We start from the raw sequence: 24,273 nt of genomic DNA, 5'->3' as shown, positions 1-24,273 counted from the left end.
AAACCCACCTACATGTCCACAAGGACTGTGTGGTAGACACTGTTAGTTATACGGTTACAGGCAACTGCATCAGCGCGAGGTAAACTGTGACAAGGTAGGTCAAATGGCATCTCCTTTCTGGCTGCCTTTTGCCACCTGCTGCAGTCTAATCTGGGAGTTATGTCCTTCAGGACTCAGCCAATGTGGTTAGTAGTGGTGACATGAGCTTGGTGATGCATGTTGAAATCTGCCATCCAGACTAAATTCTGCCACCTTGCTACCTTCAGTGCTTCTTCCAAGTGGTGCTCAACATGGACAAGTATTGGTTTATCACCTATGGGTGGGTAGCATTTGGCAAACAACAAGAAACTAAATTGCACACATGACCCCCATGACATGAGAACCTCATGGATTCTAGAGTCAATGTTGAGAACTCCCAAAGCAATTATCTCTCAGCTAAATGCCACTGTGCCACCACATTTGGTGGATCCATCCTGTTAATGGGAAGTACATACTGAGAGATGGCAATGAGGCATCTAGGACATTGGCCGCATGGTATGCCTGTTATGCTGTTTAATGACTATTCCAACGCTTCAATTTTGGCATAAGCTCCCAATGTTATTAAGGAAGACTATTTGCATAGGATGGGTTATTGTTATTTCCAGTGCCTGGTGAACGGCAGGTGGTCCATTGTATTCTATTTTGACTTTATATGGTTGTTTGATACTACTGACAGTTAGGACATTTCAGAGGGCATTTAGGAGTCAATCTCATTGTACGGGTCTTGAATTGCATGTTGACCAGACCAGGTAAGGACATCAGGATTGCCTTGCCCAAAAACACTGGTGAACTATATGAGTTTTTACAATAATCTGATAATTTTGCAGTCAACAATACTGAAAATTAGCTTTTAATTCTGGATTTAATCAATCAATTGAATTTAACTCCACAGCTTTTGCTTATAATTCAGATGTGCTTAAAGTTTGTATTTACCATATCTATATCTGTGTCAATCTCTTCGGTTTGAAACGGGGAAAGCCATAATGTCTTTAGCTGGTCATCCAGGACATCTGCCAAGACATATGCTGTCCTAGAAGAAAACAAAGGCTTTTCTTCAGTCCTGTCTGGAAATACAGAACCTAATTGATAGTCAGATCTTTTAAGGTTGAAGTTCAAAACATTTAATGCTTAGAAAATGTGAATTAGATTGATACTAAAATTATTCCACTTGTATAATGTAATTCAGGTGTGAAGTCACCTGAACTGTAACACGCTAAGAAGTGAGAGACTGCTGGAAGAAAGCAAATTTAAACTATTTACAGACCACGAGAGCTTTTTTAATCAAGATCAATTTTATAACCATTTTGAACTGTTCAGCTGGATCAATTGATCTTGATCTGACTGAACAGTCGAAAACAGTTATAAAATTGAGCTTCACAAGAACATGATTGCAGAAAATATTTGCAATGGTTCTTTTAGATCTCATAAGGTTTCAAAACATAGTCTTTACTTTAAGCGTTGGACTCAATTGCTCATCTTGAAGCTCACTGTCATAGCAATGAGCTTTTTTTTAAAGAAATATGCAATACTTTGAAGCTAGTCATACTGGCCCCATGAACAAATGATGACTGAAAATAACATATTTTGAAGATTCAAAGATATAGCTTCTTTACCTGTTGTTAAACTGGACTGGAAGAGATTCAGAAACAGGAAGAACAGGTTCCACATCTTGTGTAGTAACAGGCAATACATCTGTAGTTGATTCTAACATCTGCCGCAATCCAACAACATTTTCTAATAAAGAGTCGAAACTATCATCCTCTTTACACAGTTCCTATATTGACAAAGAAATTTATATTTATAAATCTGCCTCCCTGGCACATATACTTCAAAGAACAGGAGGACAGCAATAAAATCCATTAAAGGTGAGACTAATTTATCACAGAATACAGTAACAAATATTTTGGAAATATTTATTACAAAGCACTCACCATTACCAATAAATAGCTTAAAAATGCAGTTATTTGTAGATAATAATGCACTGCCCATTGTTGCAAATATTATCTCAACTACCCTCAAGTCTCTTTGATTCAAAAAAAGCTGAATGTTTTAATTCTCAAATGTGCATTCACTTTCAGACTCAATCCCATTTGAGACTAACAGGATAACATGGAAGTGCAATATGTAACCACTTCTTTGCAGAGCTCTTAGTATATGAATAAAGTAGTATTTTCACCCAGCTGAGGTCAGGATTACATTGGTCTTAACGCATTTTCAAATCATCCAATGTCATTTCTGAGTAATGCAGAATTTCGTATGAAATGGCTGCAAGTTAATAATGAATACATATCAAGGAAGTAAAACATGAGAAAGGCAGTGATTTATCTGCTTCAAAAAGAAAGCTATAGCAAGTTTTATTTAAATGACAGCAGTCAGTCTTTCCTTTGGAGTGTTTCTTCCAAAGGGAATTCTGAAGTCAGAAGATTTGTGCAAAGTTAGGTCATCTGGAAGAGAACTCCATAAAAAGGCAGAAAAATACAATTTTGCCAAATAAGCTATTGTGAATTGACAAAAGCATTGTTGATTAAGAAAACCTGAGAATTGTAGTAATACCTAGGGATAATAAGATATTTAGTGCTCTGGGCTACAAATGCATTTGTCAAAACATTTTGTTAATGAGGATTCTCTGTAATGTTGAATAAGCAAATTTATAATTTCATAACTCACTAGGTGTCTAATGCAATTAGGGTGTTGACAAGACGACCTTAAAGCCATAAGATGTCAGAGCAGTAGCAGACTATTCAGCCCATTGTGTCTGCTCTCTGCCATTCAATTAGATCATGGCGACATATTCCTGCCTTTTCCCCATAACCCTCGATTCCCTTACCAGTTAAAAAGCTGACCATCACAGCCTTGGATATATTTAATGACCCAGGCTCAACAACCCGCTGTTGCAAAGAATTCAAGCGATTCATTATCCTTGGAGAAAATAAATCCTCATCCCTGTTTTAAATGTGTGACCACTTAATCTGAGATTTATGCTTTCTGGTCCTAGGCTATCCCACAAATAAACAACCTCTCTGAATCTACCTGAAGTCCTCTAATAATCTTGTGTATTTAATAAGGTCCCTCTCATTCTTCTAATCTCCAAATTTTTCTGAGCGTAACCAACTTAACCTCTTCTTATAAGACAATCCGTCCGTACAGGATCAGCCAAGTGAATCCTCTCTGGACTGTCTCCAAAGCCAGTTTAACTTTCCTTAGATAAGGCATCCAAAGATATTCACAGTATTCCAGCTGTGGTCTGACTAGTGGGTTCTACAGTTTGAATAAAATTCCCTATTCCCTTTGAAATAAAGGAAAATATTCAATTTGCCTTCCTTATTACCCAATGAACTTGGATACTTTTTTTTTGATTCACATTCTGTGGTTTCTGTAGTCTTTTTCTATTTTAATAATTTTCAGCTCCTGAAGGCTGGTACAATTTAGAAGGCATCTGGATGGGTATATGAATAGGAATGTTTGGAGGGATATGGGCCAGGTGCTGGCAAGTGGGACTAGATTACGTTGGGATATCTGGTCGGCATGGTGCACATTCCTCATCCAAGTCATTAACATACATTATGAATAACTGTGGGCCCAGTACTAGTCTCTGTGACACCCCATGAGTTACACGTTGTTTTCCTGAATATGCCCAATTATCACAACTCTGCTTTCTATTAGTTAGTCAATCCTCTCTGTTCAATCATTTCTGGCAAAACTAAAACAAGAAAGGTGGTTTAACTGTGGCTAACAAGGGAAATTAGGGATCGTACTAGATTCAAGGATCCAGGTTCGAACCAGTCTGGTCTTATTTGAATTTTATATGTTTTAATATAATCCTCCCATCATTCTATTGAACTCCAGTGAATATAATCCCAACCCATTCAACTTCTTCTCATACTTTGTCCCTTCCAATCCAGAAATTAATCTGCTACACTCCATTTATCAGATAAGGATAACAAAATTTTATACAATATTCCTGGCATGGTCTCATTAAGACCTCTATAATTGCAACAAGGTATCCCTGCTCCTGAACTCAAATCCTCTCACTACAACATTCCATTTCCTTCTTGACCTCCTACCACTTACCTTCAGTTACTGCTGTACGAGGACACCCAGGTCTCATTGCACATTCCCTTCTCTCAACTTACCACCATTATGATAATAATCTGCTTTCCTGTTTTTGCTACCAAAGTGGACAACCTCATTTATCCACATTATACTGCATTTGCCCACTCACTCAATTTATCCAAATCATACTGAAGCATCTCTGCATCCTCCTTACAGCTCATCCAGCTGTGTCATTGGAAATTTTGAGATACTATATTTAGTTCTCTCATCTAAATTATTAATATACCTTGTGAATAGCTAGGGGCCTAGTTTTAAACCCTGTGATCTTGCACTAGTCCCCTGGCCTGCCATTCAGGAAAACAACCCATTTAGTCCTACTCATTGTTTCCTGTCTGCCATTGCTATCCACTTCAATATACTACCCAAAACTCAAGTACTTTAATTTAGTTCTTAGGACGAAAATAATCAAAGAATATGGGGATAAAGGGGGAACATGGTACTGAGATGGATGATCAGCTGTGATCATATGGAATAGTGGAGCAAGCTCAAAGGGTTGAATAGTTTATACCTGCTCCTATTTACAAGGTTTCTATATGCTATCTCCACTATCATGGGCTCTTACCTTATTATGTACCCTAATGTGTGGTATTTTCTCCATCACCACCTGAAAATCTAAATATATTACATCCTATATTACATTCATTGCTTCCTGTTTATCTATCCTGTTTATTCCTTCTCTAAAGAATTCTATCCAATGAAGCAGGATTTTTTTTTCCCTCTTGCTCAGGGTGTAACAGGCTTTACTTTCATATTCTGCCGCAACTACAAGCAGATTATTTTAATATCCCTATTCCTTTCAACTGTTCTCTCCATTTCAGAAAGGCACCTACCCAAGCTGATATATGGTCAAGCAAAGAAATGCACCAGCAGTCCAACTAACTCCTCCATTGCCACCATGGTGGTAGAAGGGAACATAATAGTCTAAAGCGTGTCATGTCTAACACTCAAAAGTAATGTTTATATAGAAACTCTTAATATGATGCATAATCTCTTACTTTTCTTAAAAACATAGATAGTTTTCTGTCAAAACAATTAGGTCTTGAAAAACACAGACAAAAACAGCTGGATCATTTTCAACCACCTGATACAGTGCCTTTATAAAAGCTCATACCGTAACAACTTTATCCAGTTCAAACAGCAAATGATCATCTGCAGATTCCTTCCATTTTAGGAGCTGCTTCACTTCTGCACCACTGAGTGCTGAAGAACGGGGAGTTTGGAAACCATCTACTTCCATAGGAGCACCTTCATCGCCACAATTACCCTGTAAAATACATTATTACATGAAACTGTAAATCCGAATCCATAAGAAATGTATTCAATAAGCTAATGTGCTATGCCTAATCGCGTGAGTATTGATAGAGATGTATTTTGTTGAAGCTTTTTGTCTTGTATTTGTTAGGACAATTCACAGAAATACTGTATATACTCGTGTAAGAGTCAAATTTTTTACACTACGTTTTAAGATTAAATTTATGGGGTCAAATATTTCATGGATACTTTTGAGGGGCTGAAATTCGTGCCCATCAAAAATTCATTCCATATCATTAGAAGCCCAGCTGATCTCTAAACAACAAAAAAGACACAATGAATTACAGTAATTATTGGATAAAGAGTATAGACATAAATGAATAAGTAATTATTCCATCTGCCTTTTCTTTGTTCTCTTGTTATTCTCTTTTGATAAAAAAAACTTGCCTTGGAGAAGCAATGACATCATTGGTGCAGCTAAGGGCTAGACCCGAATCCCAGAATGGAGCAAGAGCGCTGGCCGATCAAAGTCCCGGAGCGGGAGAGCCGGCAGACCAGAGTCCCGGAATGGAGCAGGACAGCTGGCAGACCAGAGTCCCGGAATGGAGCAGGACAGCCGGCCGAGCAGAGTCCCGGAGTGGGAGAGCCGGCAGACCAGAGTCCTGGAGCGGGAAAGCCGGCAACCAGAGTCCCAGACGGCTGGCAGACCAGAAGGGGACAGACAGCAGACCGGAGGCCCGGAGTGGAGCAGGATGACTGGCAGACCGGAGGTCCTGAATGGAGCAGGACGGCTGCGGAACGGAGTCCCAGAACGGAGCAAGGCAGCTGGCAGAATGAAGTCCCAGAGAAAGCAGGACAGCCGGTAGAATAGAGCAGGATGGCTGGAAGATTGGAGTCCTGGAACGGAGGGGAACGGCCGGCAAACTGGAGCAGGTCAGCCAGAAGATCGGAGTTCCAGAACGGAGCGGGACGGCCAGCAGACCAGTGTCCCGGAACAGAGCCGGACTGCTAGCAGAACAGAAGAGGACAGACAGCAGACCAGAGGCCTGGAATGGAGCAGGACAGCTGGCAGAACGGAATCCCAGAACGGAGCAGGACAGCCAGCAGAACAGATCCCCAGGGCCAAACAGGATGGCTGGCAGAACAGCGCAGGACAGCTGGAAGACCGGAGCGGAACAACCATACATAAAGTGAATACTAATTATACTAACTATTGTACTCATTCAATAATGAACTTAAGAAATATGAAGAGAAAGTGAGGACTGCAGATGCTGGAGATCAGAGCTGAAAAATGTTTTGCTGGAAAAGCACAGGTCAGGCAGCATCCAAGGAGTAGGAGAATCGACGTTTCGGGCATAAGCCCTTTTTCAGGAAGGGCTCTCCCGCTCCAGGGCTCTGGTCTGCCGGCTCTCCCACTCCGGGACTCTGCTCGGCCGGCTGTCCTGCTCCATTCCGGGACTCTGCTCGGCCGGGTGTCCTGCTCCATTCCAGGACTCTGGTCTGCCGGCTCTCCCGCCCCGGGACTTTGATCGGCCAGCTCTCCTGCTACATTCTGGGATTCCGGTCTAGCCCTTAGCTGCACCAATGATGTAATTGCCTCTCCAAGGTAAGCTTTTTTTTTATCAAAAGAGAATAACAAGAGAACAAAGAAAAGGCAGATGGAATAATTACTAATTCATTTATGTCTATTCTCTTTATCCAATAATTCCAGAAGAAGGGCTTATGCCCGAAATGTCGATTCTCCTACTCCTTGGATGCTCCCTGACCTGCTGTGCTCTCCAGCAACACATTTTTCAGCTTTTACTTGAGTATACATGGTAACAATATAAAGGGAAATATAAATTTATGCTGTATTGGTAGAGGTGTTGTCTGAGGAATGCACCAATTAATGCTCATTGACAGTTAACTGTGAAGCTTTGTTTAAATTTTAAACCAGGTGTGTTAACTCTGATTGGTCAGGACACTGCCAAAAGCAAATGCTCATCAATTAATTTGCTGAGTCCAACCAGATTGGAAGTGATAGCATAGTGGTATTAGCTGGACTGTTAACCCAGAGACCCAGATAATGTTCTGGGGACACGGGTTCTAATCCCACAATGGCTGATAAATATCAAGAATTAAGAGTCTAATAATGACCATGAACCCTATTGGCAATTGACAGAAAAACCCATCTGGTTTGCTAATGTCCTTCAGGGAAAGAATTTGCCATCCTTACGTCTTCTGGCCTACATCTGACTCCGGATCCACAGCAATGTGCTTGATCTCTTAACTGCCCTCTGGGCAATTAGGGATAGGCAATAAATGCTGCCTAGCCAGCGATGTCCTCACCCCATAAATGAATAAATTAAAAAACATATGCGGTGCATGCAGATGTTTTTTCTGTCTGCAAAGAACAGGGTTCTTCATATGGAGCTTCAATAAATGCAAGTGTGATACAATGCAAGCCCAACTGATAATCCTAAATTGATTTCAATGTAATTCTTCAAACACATAGGATTATTGAGTATATGTCGTCAAGCTACAGAACTACACTTAACACTGGACATGGTGATAAAAGCTTTGCAAACTGCTGGGGCACAGTCAGTACCTTTCTTGATGCGATCAGACAAATGGTGTGATGCTAGATTTGTAGATCCTGCATTCCAAATCTAGTGGACCTAATCAAACAACATATCCCCATGGCTGTCTGCAATACGTAAGATATGACCAACCAGCCTATGTTGGTAAAACATGCAATAGTGTCCAACATTAAATAGGACTGCAATTGAACATTTTCTGGATACTTTAGTGCGAGAAGAATTAAGCTGACTACTAATTTAGAATAATCAAACAGGTTCAATGTGGTGCACCTATGTACAGTCAGTTCCGCTTTAATGCGGTCGTTCCGTTCTCATGCAACCCCGTGTTATAAGACAATCGCGTGATAGCAGCATCGTTTAAACAATGGGGTCGGAATTGCGTTATAACAAACACATGGTTTAAAACTTTACACTTTAGAAGCTGTGTAACAATTCGTTAATCGCATTATGGCAAATTCACATTAACAAAACACGTGATATAGCAGAACGACCAGTATACTTGAACTAAATATATTAACAAACAGAGACCTATTCTTTGCAGACAGAAAGAACAGGTATGCACATTATACCTATTTCAACTGAACAAAAGGCATGACAATTATTTACTGGTTCATTTCTCAGGGCTTCACCTAACTGATCAGTCAATCTGCCTAGTTTAGAATTTAAACAAAGTTGACAGTTAACTGTCAATCATAATTAATTGATGCATATCCCATGACAACAGCTCTCTATTTCAGAATCCACTTGGACTCTCCCCTCATGCAGAAAAAGTACTGGTTTTCCCCTTGACATGCTACTGCTGTGCATACTCCATATTGACTGCAAGATGATAAACTTCATCAAAACGTCTTTTTATCTGCAATGTCCAAGTTTTGCATCATCATTGACCAAGTACTGTTGAAAACAGAGACATGTCATTGAAGTTTTACATGCTGCACACATCAGAACAAATAAAAGAATATTATACTTCAAATGATCTTAACAATTTATATTAGAAGGAAAGATTGTGGAGTGATTACAGTTGACTCTGATTGGCGCACCCACTGCCATGAAGAAAGTAATGGGGAACACAGCCTTCGCAAGCTTCCAAGTAATTCAAAGAAGGTGCAAGATGTGAACGTGTTCCTTTTGTTTTTAGGAGAACAAGTCCCTACACATGCTAGTTCATGAATGTACATCTCAGCCAGAGACAACTTGCCAACCAATCGTGTCATTTTCTCCAAAGTTAAGGTTTGAAGACTTACTAATTTCACAACTGACTTTGACAAACACATCTGCAAGTAATGTTGACAAGTTTAACAAATCTTAAGGGCACTTTATAGGAATTGTAGAAATGATTTCAAAACTGAAAACAGTAATATAAAACACATTTCTGTCACTTACCAAACTATCTGTGTTTATGATCTGGCGCAAAAAATCCAACAATGAAGAAGCCAGCTCAGCCATTTCTTTGTTGAAGTTATGGACCACACGTTTCAGCAGACAATGGATCGCATTATTATTTTGTCTCAAAGCACTATTGAGGAAGAAAAAGACTGACTAACCCCATGTACAAAGTCAAACATAACCATTATTTAATATTTCACACTCCAAATTGAGTTATAGGCAAAAACATCTTCAGGTACTACTTGAAGCACAATTTTTTTGTTGCACTCAGCAGTGAGAGATCTGTTTTGTTCATAATAGATGTGAGACCAAGTTGATAATTAATGCTTTTGTATTATATCTTTTCTGGAGCAGACAAATAGCAATTGTAGGGATTATTGTTTATTTTGATGCTCAAATAACATTTTTCAAAATTCTTTTGTGGAATGTGGGCATCACTTATCGCATGTCCCTAATATCCTGGAACTGGATAGTATACCATTTCAGAGAGTTAAGAATCAACTACATTGCTGAGAGTCTCGAGTCATTGGCCATTTTCATTCCTCAGGCTTTTTTCAAAAAAACACAATTAGTGATAGTTGTTTCAGATTAATTAAATCAATTTAAATTGCACCAGGTGCAGTAGTGTCAGAATATTCGTCTGATCACCTGGGTTACTAATCCTTCTTCAGGAAGGGCTTATGCCCGAAACGTCGATTCTCCTGTTCCCTGGATGCTGCCTGACCTGCTGCGCTTTTCCAGCAACACATTTTCAGCTACTAATCCAGTAACATTACCAATACACCACCATCACCCATTTACAAAGAATCACTTAAAAGATACAGATAAACAATGTATATTGGCACAAATAAGATAGTTGGAGAGTTGAAAGAAAGGATATTTGTTGAAAATTAAAATCAAATGGTGTTGAAGCTATTATTACAAGCCATATGCATAAATAATATTGACTGAATATCTCAAGAAAGAATCGCAAAATTTACTAAGGTATCAAATGTTCAGATGTGGGTATGGCAAAAACTAACAAAGAATAAGGAAAGACTACAAAAGAACTTAAGACAGATAAGCAGGATTACAGCTAGAAATTTCAATATCAAAATAAGTGGTGAAATTTTAACAGAAATAGAGAAGCAGAGAGCCCAGTTCTGGGTATAAAGATCCAGCAATTACTACAGGTTATAGCACACAAGAAAGGCCGTAGTAAAAGTATAAACTCTATCCTGCACCAAAAGTCATTGAAGGTAATACTGAATTTGTACAAGACATCAGTATGGCTAAACCTGAAGTCTCAAATTTAGTTTCAGAAACTTTGGCATAAAATCACAGAAAGGAATTAATCTAAATTTATATATCTTGGAATTTCCTGGGAGCTTCAAAGGCAGTAAACTATTTTAAAATATTTTATTAGCAAATGAATAAATCATTTTTCACACAGCAGCATTTTTCAAACAAAATTAGTCTGGGAATCTCTGCTGCTAATATGGCAAACATATCCTTCTTTGGGTAATGGGACCAAAATTGCACACAGTACTCCAGATACAGTCTCAGCAATGTTCGGTACAACTGAAGTAAAACATTTACAGTCTTGTCCACAAATCCTCTTGCAAAAAATGGCCAAAATACTACTGGCTTTCCCAATAGCTTGCTGCATCTGCATATTTCAGTGACTATAGAAAATTAAAATACACTAGTGCATCGCTGGCTCCCCCTTACCTAGCCTGCTCCTAAGATCTTCAAAACCTCCAAGTGGCTTATAAAATCAGCAAACAAACCTGTCAGTCACAACTTTAATAAAAGCTGATTTACGCGCATATTCTGCTGTACCATTTTCCCTTTCTTCAAGAAATTAAACTGAAAAAAAATACTGGAAACACTGGTCAGACAGTTTACATTGTGAAAAATGGAATCAGCAGTTCAGATCATTGGAACTTGGAAAAGCTAGAAATGAAAGAGCTTTTAAAGAGCAAGATGGAAGGTGATGAACTCAAAATAAACAAGAAGGTCCATGATAGGATGGAAGGCAGCAGATATTACATGACAGAAGAATTGCTAAGATTAGCAAATGGAGGCAACACGTTTGGACTGATCGGTGAGTAACACCTGCACTGTCAAAGTGCAGGAAATGACCATCTCCAACAAGAGAGAATCAAGCCTCTGACATTCAATGCCATTACCCTACTCCCAACATCCTGGATGTTACCACTGATAGCAAACTGAACTGAAGTGGCCATATAAATACTGTAGCTACAACAACAGGTTAGAGGTGAGGAATTATGGAGCAAGTACCTCACTTCCTGTCTCCTTAACGCCTGTCCACAAAGCACAAGTCATGAATGCAATGGAATACTCTCCGCTTGCCTGAATGCGTGCAGCTCCAAGAACATGCAAGAGTTTGGCAGCATCCAATACAAAGCAGCCCAAGCAATAGCATTCTATCCCCACCTTCAGCATTTACTTCCTTCATCGCTGATGGTCACTAGCAGCAGAGTACACCGGCTACAAATACACTGTTATAACTTACCAAGGTTCCTCAGACATCACCTTTCAAACTCTCAACCTCTCTTGAAGAACAAGGGCAGTAAATACATTGGCATACTACCACCTGCAAGTTCCTCTGTCAGCAACACATCATCCTGACTTGAAACTATATTGCTGCTCTTTCACAACCACTGGATCAATATCCTGGACGTCCCTCACTAATACCACAGTAGGTTCCCTTACACCAAGAGCTGAAACAGTTCAAGAAGACAGCTCTCCACCATCTCCTCCAGGGCAGTTAGGAATGGGCAAGAAACACTGACCTCGCAGCAGCATCAATACCAGATGAATAGGTACTCAGTAAAAGAAACAAGCGATGGGTCCATAGGAGATATAAATGGTAAAAAAAAACAATGCTCTCGTCAGAAAGCAAAATTTAGGAAAAACACAGCTTTGCATGAAACCTGAAAAGGAAATAATATTGAGGGCTTTTGAGACAAATGATGATGGTCTAACTTGTTAAACTCAATTTTGAGTGCAGAAGGGTGTAAAGGGCCACAAAGAAGATTGAGGAGCTTTTTCTTGAACTTGTGTTGAACTTCACTAGAACACTGCAATAGCAGAGCACAAATATGTCAGCATGACAAGCTCAAGGTCATGTTTGTCAATGCAATAGAGCTGTTCTGCAAATCACCCTAAAACGGGCCAAAAGATTGATCCAGGAGAAGACAGAATTATATTTAAAGATGCTCCAAAACAGTCCAGAAGAAGGGTGGTACACATATGGAATGAGTTGCCAGCGGAAATGGTTGAGGCAGGTACATTAACAACATTTAAAAGCCATTTGGGCAAATACATGAATAGGAAAGAGAAGAATATGGGCCGTGGGATTAGGGTGGGCAGACATTTTGGTCAGCATGGACCAGTTTGGGTCAAAGGGTCTGTCTCCGTGTTGTAGACTCTCTGACTCTAAGTGAGTACAGTGAGCTTTAATAGCTAAAAGGAGCTGATTGCAGAAATGTCATTGCAAGAATAAATTCCAAGAAAACATCTCTTAGTGTTTTTGACTTATTATCGAAAGATTTCAATTTAGAGAAAACCTAAGATTTTGTAATTAAATGAAATTTAAGGTCAGGATTCACAAAATATTAATATTTAAATCTATTCAGCCAGTCTTTATTGTAAACATCTATACATGCAACAAAAATCTACATGCTGAACAGGATTGGACTACTGGACCCATTCTCAGAAGGCTATGAGGTCAAGCCCTATTTCTGAGATTTAACTATGTAATCCAGACTATGATTGAAGAATTCAAAATCAGCACTGGACGCTAGGACTTCATTGATGTTCAAATATCAGAGCAGAAGTAGTAAATTAATTGACTATAATGGTTGTAACACAAATCAGGGAAAATGTCTTTGTTAGCACCAGATGAAAGAAAGAATGCTAAAGATTCTGATGATTCATAAACTGACAATCACCTTATACAGAGGTCACAATTTATGGAGAAAGATTTTGGATGTATTCTGTGGAGTGTGTCTATAAGGCCCAGCATTCTCCAGACACTACACTTGAATGTACAAAGTTAAATTAGATAACTTAATAATTACATAGCTCTCTGCTCCCAGCCAATCATGGTACAATCAAGCTGCCTTCTTCATATCAGAGACTACCAATCACCTGTGTGGGAGAGATCTTGCAAAACTGTACTCTCTCTACCTTTGGGCCAGCAGGTCCTGGTTCAAGTCCCATCTGCCCCAAATGTCCTAACAGGTTGATTCAAATAGAAAGAAACCTTTGTGGAGTGGCAAAGCTTTCTACATTTTTCTTTAAGTATTTCACTCTGTAGCATAGAAGAAAAGGATTACTGAACAGGAAGAGGAGCAAAGTAGATTGAGGGGGGTTCAGGTTGAAGTGTGAGAACCATGGTGAAAGAATGTTTATATTTAACATGGCTAGAAGGATTAAGTTTTGAACGACTGTGGAAAAAAGAATTTATTTTGAGTTTTATGGACATACCTAGAGAGGTTTCTTCAAAACAATCTTTGAAAGGTGGACAATGGAGATACTTGGTAAACAAGGCTTCCTAGAAATCACATGACATGAAGGAATAAGAAAGAGGATGGTGGTGGAGGGTTGCTTTTCAGATTGGAGGCCTGTGACCAGCAGTGTGCTACAAAGACAGGTGCTGGGTTCACTACTTTTTGTCATTTATATAAATTATTTTAATGAGAACATAGGAGGTATGGTTAGTAAGTTTGCAGATGACAACAGGTGCAGCAGACAGCAAAGGAGGTTACCTCAGAATATAATGAGATCTTGATCAGTTAAGCTAATGGGCCAAGGAGTGGCAGGTGGAGTTTAATTTATGTAAGGGTGAGGTGCTGTACTTTGTTAATGCAAATCAGGGCAGGATTTATATACTTAACGGGAAGATTCTGGCGATTGTTGTTGGAGAAAGAGACCTGGGAGTGCAGGTTCATAGTTCCTTGAAAGTAGAGTCATAGGTAGACAGGATAGTGAAGGAGGCATTTGGTATGCTTGCCTTTATTGGTCAGTGAATTGAGTACATGAGTTGAGGGGTCATGTAATGGCTGTACAGGACATTGGTTAGGCCACTTTTGGAATATTAGAGTCATAGAGATGTAGTGCACAGAAACAGACCCTTCAGTCCAACCTGTCCTTGCCGATCAGATATCCCAACCCAATCTAGTCCCATCTGCTAGCACCCGGCCCATATCCCTCCAAACCCTTCCTATTCATAAACCCATCCAGATGCCTTTTAAATGTTGCAGTTGTACTAGCCTCCACCACTTCCTCTGGCAGCTCATTCCATACACGTACCACTCTCTGCGTGAAAAAGTTGCCTCTTAGGTCTCTTTTATATCTTTCCCCTCTCACCCAAAACCTATACTCTCTAGCTCTAGACTCCCCGACCCCAGGGAAAATACTTGGTCTATTTATCCTATCCATGCCCCTCATAATTTTGTAAACCTCTATAAGGTCACCCCTCAGCCTCCGACGCTCCAGGGAAAACAGCCCCAGCCTGTTCAGCCTCTCCCTATAGCTCAAATCCTCCAACCCTGGCAACAGCCTTGTAAATCTTTTCTAAACCCTTTCAAGTTTCACAACATCTTTCCGAAAGGAAGGAGACCAGAATTTCACACAATATTCCAACAGTGGCCTAACCAATGTCCTGCACAGCGACAACATGACATCCCAACTCCTGTACTCAATACTCTGACCAATAAAAGAAAGCATACCAAACACTTTCTTCACTATCCTATCTACCTGCGACTCCACTTTCAAGGAGCTGTGAACCTGCACTCCAAGGTCTCTTTGATCAGCAACACTCTCTAGGACCTTACCATTAAGTGTATAAGCCCTGCTAAGATTTGCTTTCCCAAAAGTACTTATCTGAATTAAAGTCCATCTGCCACTTCTTGGCCCATTGGCCCATCAAGATCCTGTTGTAATCTGAGGTAACCTTCTTCGCTGTCCACTACATCTCCAATTTTGGTGTCATCTGCAAATTTACTAACTATACCTCTTATGCTCACATCCAAATCATTTATATAAATGACAAAAAGTAGTGGACCTAGCACCGATCCTTCTGTCACTCCACTGGTCACAGGCTTCCAGTCTAAAAAACAACCCTCTATCACCACCCTCTGTCTTCTACCTTTGAACCAGTTCTGTATCCAAATGGCTAGTTCCCCCTGTATTCCGTGAGATCTAAGCAGTCTCCCATAGGGAACCTTGGGGAATATTGCATGCAATTCTGATTTTATTCCTATAGGAAAGATTAGATTAGATTAGATTAGATTAGATTACAGTGTGGAAACAGGCCCTTCGGCCCAACAAGTCCACACCGATCCGCCGAAGCGAAACCCACCCATACCCCTACATTTACCCCTTACCTAACACTATGGGCAATTTAGTATGACCAATTCACCTGACCCTGCACATCTTTGGATGGTGGGAGGAAACCGGAGCACCCGGAGGAAACCCACGCAGACACGGGGAGAATGTGCAAACTCCACTCAGTCAGTCGCCTGAGGCGGGAATTGAACCCGGGTCTCTGGCGCTGTGAGGCAGCAGTGCTAACCACTGTGCCACCGTGCCGCCCATAAATGTTGTGAAACTTGAAAGAGTTCAGAAAAGATTGACAAGGATGTTGCCAGGGTTGGAGGATTTGAGCTATAGGGAGAGGCTGAACAGGCTGGGGCTGTTTTCCCTGTTGCCAGAGTTGCAGGGGTTGAGCTTTCAGAAGAAGCTGACTAGGCTGGGGCTATTTTCCCTGGAGCATCAGAGGGTGACGTTATAGAGGTTTATAAAATCATGATGGGTCATGGATAGGTTGAATCGACAAAGGTTTTTCCCCAGGGTGGAGGAGTCCAAAACTAGAAGGCATAGGTTAAAGGTGGGATGGGACAGATTTAAAAAGGGACCTAAGGAGCAACTTTTTCACGCAGAGGTTGGTGTGTATAGGCTGCCAGAGGAAGTGGTGGAGGCTAGTACAATTACAATATTTAAAAGGCACCTGGATGGCTATATGAATAGGAACAGTTTAGAAGGATATGAGTAGCAAATGGGACTAGATTTATTTAGCATATCTGGTCGTCATGAACAAGTTGGAACGAACAGTCTGTTTCATACCCTACAGCTCTATGACACTATGGTGATTATTTCCCGATTTGCAGTTGTATCACTTTTGAACAATAATAGGTTTTATCCTTTGTTTCAAGGAAAGAAAGCCTGTTAAGAAACAGATGAATTGTAGGGAAGCCTGGTCTATGTGTCTAAGCATGAGAGAGACAGAATACATAAGAGAGAAAAGGGGGGAGGGGAAGAGAGAGAGAGCACGAGAGTGAGTGTACGTGTATTTGTTCTTTTGTTTTTTGGGGTTATTATTGGACTAAGAACTTAAACTTCCCTATACGGGAAGCTATGATAATGTCATTTCCCAAAAATCCAAACCCAAGGGCATTGTCAATGTTCTACAGACAAAGGTTCAAATCCCACCACGGCTGATGGTGAAATTTGAATTCAATAAAAATCTGGAGTAAAAAGCTAGCCTAATGGCCATTATGTACAAACCTATCAGGTTCACTTTTGTCCTTTAGGGAAGGAAGTCAGACATCCTTACATGGTCTGGCCTATGTGCTACTCGAGACCCACAGCAATCATGTTGACTCTACATTGATGGATAATAAATAGATGGCATCTCGCCAATTCCACGAACAATTTTTTGAAACAATTTCCTGACTGCATGTGTTAACCAGTTATTACATCTTTCTCCAATAAGTTTATTTTGATAATAAATCCATAATTGTGTTTAATAAGAAACCTGATTATAAAAGGGATTTTGATTTCATGTTGCAACCATGGAATAGTGGGATCATAGTGGTGGTGGACTCTATCACCGCAGTTCTAACAGTTGATTTTATGTATTTGTTTTAAAGCAGGAGAGAAGTGACATAAAGCAGTCAATCCACACATTGACCAGGAGGGTAATGCAATTAGTTGCACTTGCACAGGGTTTGCACTGGTAGTAGTTGACATCAGTCCTTGACATTACTAGTTTATGTGCCCCATAGCAGGGATGGGCGAGCAGTCGAGCAACATAGGGGCAAGGAAGGCTTTGAGACAGATGCTACAGACAGCCGTAACTAGTGTGAGCATTGACCCCAAGTTTTGGAAATATATTAACAAGAAGCAGTAGCTGCACAACGACACCATAGGGAGCCAAGGTTAAATACTTGGAGGTTTCCAGGGAAAGTGGTGCAAGAATTGTTAGATTCCTTATTGCTGGAATGAGTTGGATAAGAGCACAATCCAGCAAGGACAGATCCACTAAGCTGGTGACTGGAGGTAGCGGTATGACTGACAAACGAAAACTCCCAAGAAGTCAACAAGAATGAGAAGGTATAGTGCACCACAATCATAATCACAGACAATACGATTTGTGACTTTAGTTGGTACCTTTTCAATGTATGGCAGACAGGGATCAGTTGTATATGAGAGAAATGACAAATAAAAGCTACTCTACTCTACTAGATTCAAATAGAGATGCAGGAAAGATGGTCACGAATTTGCAAAAAATCAACCATAAGAATTAGAATTAGAAATATGCTTTCAACCCTTCAAGACTGCTCCACAAATCAATAAGATTGTGGCTGATCTGTTTGTGAACTGCTTGCAACATGCAAGAGGACAGAGAGAATGATAATGGGAGTTCTGAAAAGGGAGGCACTGTTCCAAACTATGAACTATTCCTATTATGGGCTAGTGTGGGGCTAGGAAAGAAAGTTGAGTTGTCAGCAGATCAATAGGATTAAGGTCAAGGTAGGAGGAGTCATGAATTGTAGAAAGAGCACTGCAACAAATCTAGAGAAAGATACAAGGATCAATCAGTGATCAGAAGCATCAAGTTGCTTACAGATGCATAAGATTAGGAAGGAAATGAAAATAGAAGTAAAAAATTAAGAATGTGCAGAAAGAAGGTAACCGTGACAGCATCAGTAACATAGAAGATGTCAAGAAAGGCTACAACAGCTGTAGAGAGATTGGAAGTGTGAAACGAGGCTGTAGATGACACAATTTTAGGGGCTTTTGTGGCATACAATGTTTCCATACCTCTGAGCGAGGATGCTTTGGTTCAAGTCCCACTCTGCTCCCAAGTGGATAATACCATATCTGAATAGGGTGCTTCGAAAATGTCAAAATTCAAAGGTCTCTCAGTGCTGCTTAGATGCAGAATGTGAATCCAGGAGTTGTTTCAGTGAGGGAAATTAGTTAAGGAGGGAAATTATAAATTAATTGAAAAATATAAATAAGTTTAATTATTACTAAATATCATTGGACAGGTGATTGTCACAGGTTGAGTATGTAGAAGCTCCAAGATGCTAGAACGTCATGGTAGTGACTGCAGCTTGATGTATCCGCTCAGAGTTGTCAAAACATCGAAATAGGAGAAATAGGCCATTAAGCTCTTTCAGTTTGCTCAACCATTCAATGTGACCCTAGTTGATCATTCAACTCAGTATCCTGTTCCCAACTTCTTCCCTTGTCCTTGGAATCCTTTACTTCCTACAGCTATATTTATTTCCTTCTTGAAAACATTCAATAAATGGCCTCAACCACTTTCTGTAGCAGAGAACTCCACAGGTTCACCACTTTCTAGGTGAAGAAATTTCCCTGATTTCGTCCTAAATGGGTTAGCCCATATCCTTAGATGTGACCCTGAGTACTGCACTTGCCACTCATCAGAAACATCCTTCCTGTGTTTACTCTGTTTAGTCTGATTAGAATTTAATTGGCTTCTATTAGATTCCACCACCTGTAAATTTGGTCCTAACTGATCTAGTTTCTCTTCATACATCAGTCCTGCCATCCCAGGAATCAGTCTGGTAAACTTGCATTGTACTCCCTCCATAGCAGAGAGATCTTTCCTCAGATAGGGAGTCCAAAACTGCACACAATACTCAGGTATGGTTTCATCCTGTACAGGTGCGGCAAGACATCTCTGCTCCTGTACTCGAATCATCCCACAATGGAGGCCAACATACAAAATGTCTTCTTCACCACCTGTTGCACTTGTATGCTTGATTTCAGCAAATGGTGGACAAGGACATGCAAGTCTCGCTGCACCATTCCCAATCTATCGCCATTCAGTTAATAATCAGCCCTTATGGTATTGCAACCAAAGTGGATAACCTCATTTGCCCACATTATACTTAATCAGCCATGCATTTGCCTACACACTCAACTTTTTCTAATATGACTGAACGTTCTCTGCATCCTCCTCACAGTTCACCCTTCCTCCCAATTTTGTGTCATTTGCAAACTGGGTGATATTACATTTAGTTCCCACATCTAAATAATTAATATATATTGTGAATATATATGCTGGGGTTCCAAGCACTGATCCCTGCAATACTTGCTAGTCACTACCTGCCACTCAGAAATAAAAACCTACATTCCTACATTTTGTTTTCTGTCTACCATCCAGTTGTCTATCTATGTCAGTACACTACCCCTGATCCCATGCAGTTTAACGTTACAAGCTAATCTCTTATATAGGACCTTATCAAAAGCCTTCTGAAAGTCCAAGTAAACCTCATCCTCTGGCTCCCCCAGAGTTACATCCATGAATAATTTCAGTGAGTTTTCAAGTATGATTTGCCTTTTGTAAATCCATCTTGACTATGCTCAATCCTGTCACTGTTTTCTAAGTGATCTGCTATTAAATATTTTATCACAGACTCCAGCATTTCCCCTAATATCACTGTCAGGGTAGCTGGTCTAAAATCCCCTGTTTTCTATGTTATTTTTAAAATACATTAGAAACCCTCCAGTTTAAAATACAGCATTAGCACTGTAATGTCAGGTTACATTAGTTCCAAAGTTCAAGAATGTAGAATCAGTTTGGGTGGAACTAAGAATTTATCAAGTAGCAGAAAATATTCGTGAAATTGTTTATTGGCCACCAACAGCAGTCAATCACGGGATAAGTCAGGAAATTAGAGGTTCGTATAACAAGGGTAGTACAGCGATCTTGAGAAGTTTAAACTACATACAGACTGAGGAAACCAAATTAGGACGAATGTTGTGAAGGACGAATGTTTGGATTGCATGCAAGGTTGTTTACTAGAACAGAACGCTGAGGAACCAGATAGGGAATAGGCTATTTTAGATCCAGCACTGTGAAATGAAAATGTGTTAATTCATCAGCTTCAGCAGAGAATGGCCACAATATGATAGCATGTTATTTCAAGCTTGAGAATTATGCTGTCCAATCAGAAATTAAATCTACCAAACAAAATTATGAAGCTGTGAGGGGCAAACTGCTGATGGTGGATTAGGCAAGTACATATAATGTCAGATGGTAGACAGGAAGTGACTAACAGTCACAGAACTAATGTATGGTCTACAACCAAAGTGTATTTTTTTAACGCACAATAATCCAGCCAAGTGTTCCAACTGCAGTGACAAAATAAATCAAGGATTGTATTAGATCAAAGGAAATGGACTACAGAGCTAATGAAATTAAAATGGCAAGCCAGAGAAACAAGACAATGAAGATTCAGTAAATTAACTCTGAGATGGGAGGGAAATACTCTCTGAGAAAAAAAAATAACTGGTCTACATTCTCTGGTAAATTCTGACAAGGATTTACAAAGTTGATGCAAGGTCATTTCCTCTGGTTTGGTGATGTGAGGAGGTTAGAATCAGGGGATAAAGTCTCAGAAATTAGAACTGAAATGAGAGGAACGTCTTCACTCAGAGGAATCCTCGACTGCAACAGGCTGTGGAGGTTTAGTCATCATGTATGTTCACAATAGAGATTAATAAGACTTTATATATAAAAAATATCAAGGAACACAGGGATAGTACAGGAAAATTGAGTTTGAATGGAAGGTCAGTCAGTATCTCACTGGATGGCAGAGTAGGCTTGAAGGGCTGAACGGCCTACTGTTACTCCTACTTGGTATATTCTCATATTGTCATGTTCTTAAAAGAGAAATCCAAACTTCTTGGAAGCAGATTTATTATGGATGTGAAGTGGAATTTCAACCAAGTTGGAGAACATAATGCAAATAATCTTGATACATAAAAACTTAAGGAAGCATCTACTAAAGAAAAAGCTATTATTAAGACTTACAGAAGTATGCAGACAGTTTAGCAAACTTGGTTCACAAGCTAATTTACATTTGTATGGCTCCCGGTGAAAATCTGATGGACAGCACTATCCAAAAAACAATTTGTGAGCTACCAATTATGGGTCACTATCTCAAACTCAAATAAAATAATTAATTATTCAGTATGGAATTCAGATGGTTACTGAAGTGTTTCAATGGTATAAGGACTGCTTCATAGGTTAATGCGCACATTCTTCATTCTGCTCCACAAGTTCAGCAGATTTTCAGTGCTGAATAACTGCAAGACCACAATCCTTTCAAACTGAACAAAATTATTCATTTTGGTGATAGCTAACTCAGATCAAATTCCCAGCATATTGTACTTCTATTTTTCAATCTAAAAAGGCTTAAATTAAAAAGCTTTAAAAATGTCTCCAATACCATTACCTCTTCAAATAGAAAAAGCCATATTCATGTTCTGTTAAAAACATCATGGTCCTGAGACATGTAAGTACTGTGGTATAAGTGGTCTCACTGTTAGCTAGTGCTTGCAAGAAACTGTCACATATTTGTGATAGAAGTTCTCCGTTTGGCAGGGAATTGGATAGCTGTTCCAGGTCAGAACCAGGTCCCTCAGTTGAGTTTGTCAACATCAATGAAATGTCCTGCAAGTGTGGGGGGAAAGGAACCAATATCAAAATACCATTTACCGATTTTTGTTTGAGCTTACATTACAGAACATATTTTACAATGTCTCATTAGAATGAGAAGCACCTAATAATAATCCACAATGAAGGGTGAACTCAAATACAATTCAAGAAATAATCAAACTTACAATATTAAAAGCGGTGATACAAAAAGTCCGATTTTGGTTTCAAAAAGTAGAATGAACTTCAAATGTTTTTTGTTATACAGAAACCAGCAACTAGGGAGCACCAAACCTTTATTAGAAGAATAGTAGTTGACCAATAATCAAATAGATTGATTGTCTAAGTGGGTCTTCTCCATCCAGAACAATTATTGGTGATTTTGCATAACTGAGAAATCATGAGCAATTATATGTTTTGTGAAACAGTCTTGAAGGGAAATACAGACTCTTTTCTATTTCTTTTGCCTTTCCTCCAAGATTAAGCCTTTTTCAGATCTACTAATTTGACAATGAGGTACAGTTATAAACAACAACATTTAAAAGGCATCTGGATGGGTACATGAATAAGAAAGATTTAGAAGGATATGCGCCAAACTCTGGCAAATGGGACTAGGTTAATTTAGGATATCTGGTCGGCATGGACAAGTTGGACTGAAGGGTCTGTTTCTGTGCAGTACATTGCTGTGACTAGATAATATGAATTAGGAACAGGAGAAGGCCAGTTGCCTGAAGAGTTGTTGCTTAAAAGCTTGCCTGATAATTACACCTAAAACCAATGAAGAGGGGACTTTCTGGAAAGGTATTAGTAAATAAACTTGCAACAGCTTATGATTTTGGATTTATACAAACTCATTCTCAACACAATTTTTATACCATTCCTTGCTCACAATACAAATCTTGTGAAATATTACATAAATTGTCATCTCTGAATATAGTATATGAGTCAGCAGTAGAATGGATTCAGATTTGCTAGAAGAGCTAAACAATACAGAAGGATTTTTTTTCTTTAATAAAGAGGAGTGATTATTCAGCTGGTGGCATGTTTTTTGTCAATGTTTGGTACTAGGATTCACAAGTGAGTCGCAGTGCAAGCTTTTATTCACTCTGACCCCAAACCATGCCAACATAAGAATATTCTCAATCTGTCAGTGCAGTATTTTCCATTCTCTATACAGTACAAGACATTTTGTGGTCTAGGAATGATTGCCAATTGGTGATAAATTACCCGTTTTGCGCTTTGGGCTCACAGCCACTACAAACTGATTAAAACTGGCAAAACTAATTTCATTCATGACTCTCACAGCAGGATGACAGAACCCAATGGATACTATCAGTCTGGATTAGTCTGGACTGAAGTAAAGTCAGATACAGATGATAGGGCAGTCATTTAACTATTCTCAATATTAGAATTTTCAAGCAGTGCAAAATTGGGAAAATAAACATCAATTTCCTATTAACGTAAATTAAATTTCGTATTACCTTCACCTAAATTGAAAACGGCCCAGTCATCCTGCTGCAGGTTCATAAAACCATGTCAGTTATTTTAGATAGATTTAATTAAGGCTGAATAGCTGAGAACGGACACTCAACTGGCTTCACATGCAAACACTTTCCATTTACAGCACAAGAAGTCCTGTGCTATGACAATTCTTTGGAAAACAGAATCATGTAAACTATTAATTTCCTTTCTTAAAGCTTGGGAAAAAAAACTTCCTGTTGGCACTGGGAGCTCTCCTGATTTGCAGAGCCAAATGCATATTACTGTACATAGATGAAAACAAACATTTTTATGAAAACAGCTTACTGCCTTTCCCTGTTGCAATTCTAGATATCTTACTATGCTTGTTGTGAAGATTAATCTGTTATTATTTTCCATGGATTAATATCAATACCAATCTGTAAACATAACTCAGCATCTGAATTTCTCCTCTCACATTGCATCCTTAATTTTCAGGTCTTCTCTTTTGTCAAAACATACAAGTCATATAGGTGTACAGAATGGAAACAAATCTGTCAGTCCAACTCATCCATGCTGACCAGATATCCTAAATTAATCTAGCCCCACTTACCAGCACTTGCCATTCCTCTAAACCCTTCCTATTCATGTATCCAACCAGATGCCTTTTAAATGTTG

The 24,273-nt window shown here is 39.4% G+C and overlaps 1 protein-coding gene across 3 annotated transcripts in view; it reads right to left on the bottom strand.

The window, feature by feature from the left end:
* virma (vir like m6A methyltransferase associated) overlaps window positions 1-24,273 on the bottom strand; it is a 107,528-nt gene that overhangs the window by 17,380 nt on the left and 65,875 nt on the right. For all 3 annotated transcript variants that reach the window (XM_043688052.1, XM_043688054.1, XM_043688053.1), the window contains exons 16-20: window positions 21,938-22,155; window positions 9,366-9,498; window positions 5,264-5,416; window positions 1,653-1,813; window positions 973-1,069 (exon numbers count right to left, since the gene is read on the bottom strand). In XM_043688052.1, coding sequence (XP_043543987.1) covers window positions 973-1,069; window positions 1,653-1,813; window positions 5,264-5,416; window positions 9,366-9,498; window positions 21,938-22,155 — 762 coding nt within the window. The remainder of the gene's footprint in view (window positions 1-972; window positions 1,070-1,652; window positions 1,814-5,263; window positions 5,417-9,365; window positions 9,499-21,937; window positions 22,156-24,273) is intronic.

This window comes from Chiloscyllium plagiosum, chromosome 4, assembly GCF_004010195.1.
Source record: "Chiloscyllium plagiosum isolate BGI_BamShark_2017 chromosome 4, ASM401019v2, whole genome shotgun sequence".
NCBI lineage: Eukaryota > Metazoa > Chordata > Chondrichthyes > Orectolobiformes > Hemiscylliidae > Chiloscyllium > Chiloscyllium plagiosum.
This window is presented reverse-complemented; position numbering and strand designations above follow the sequence as displayed.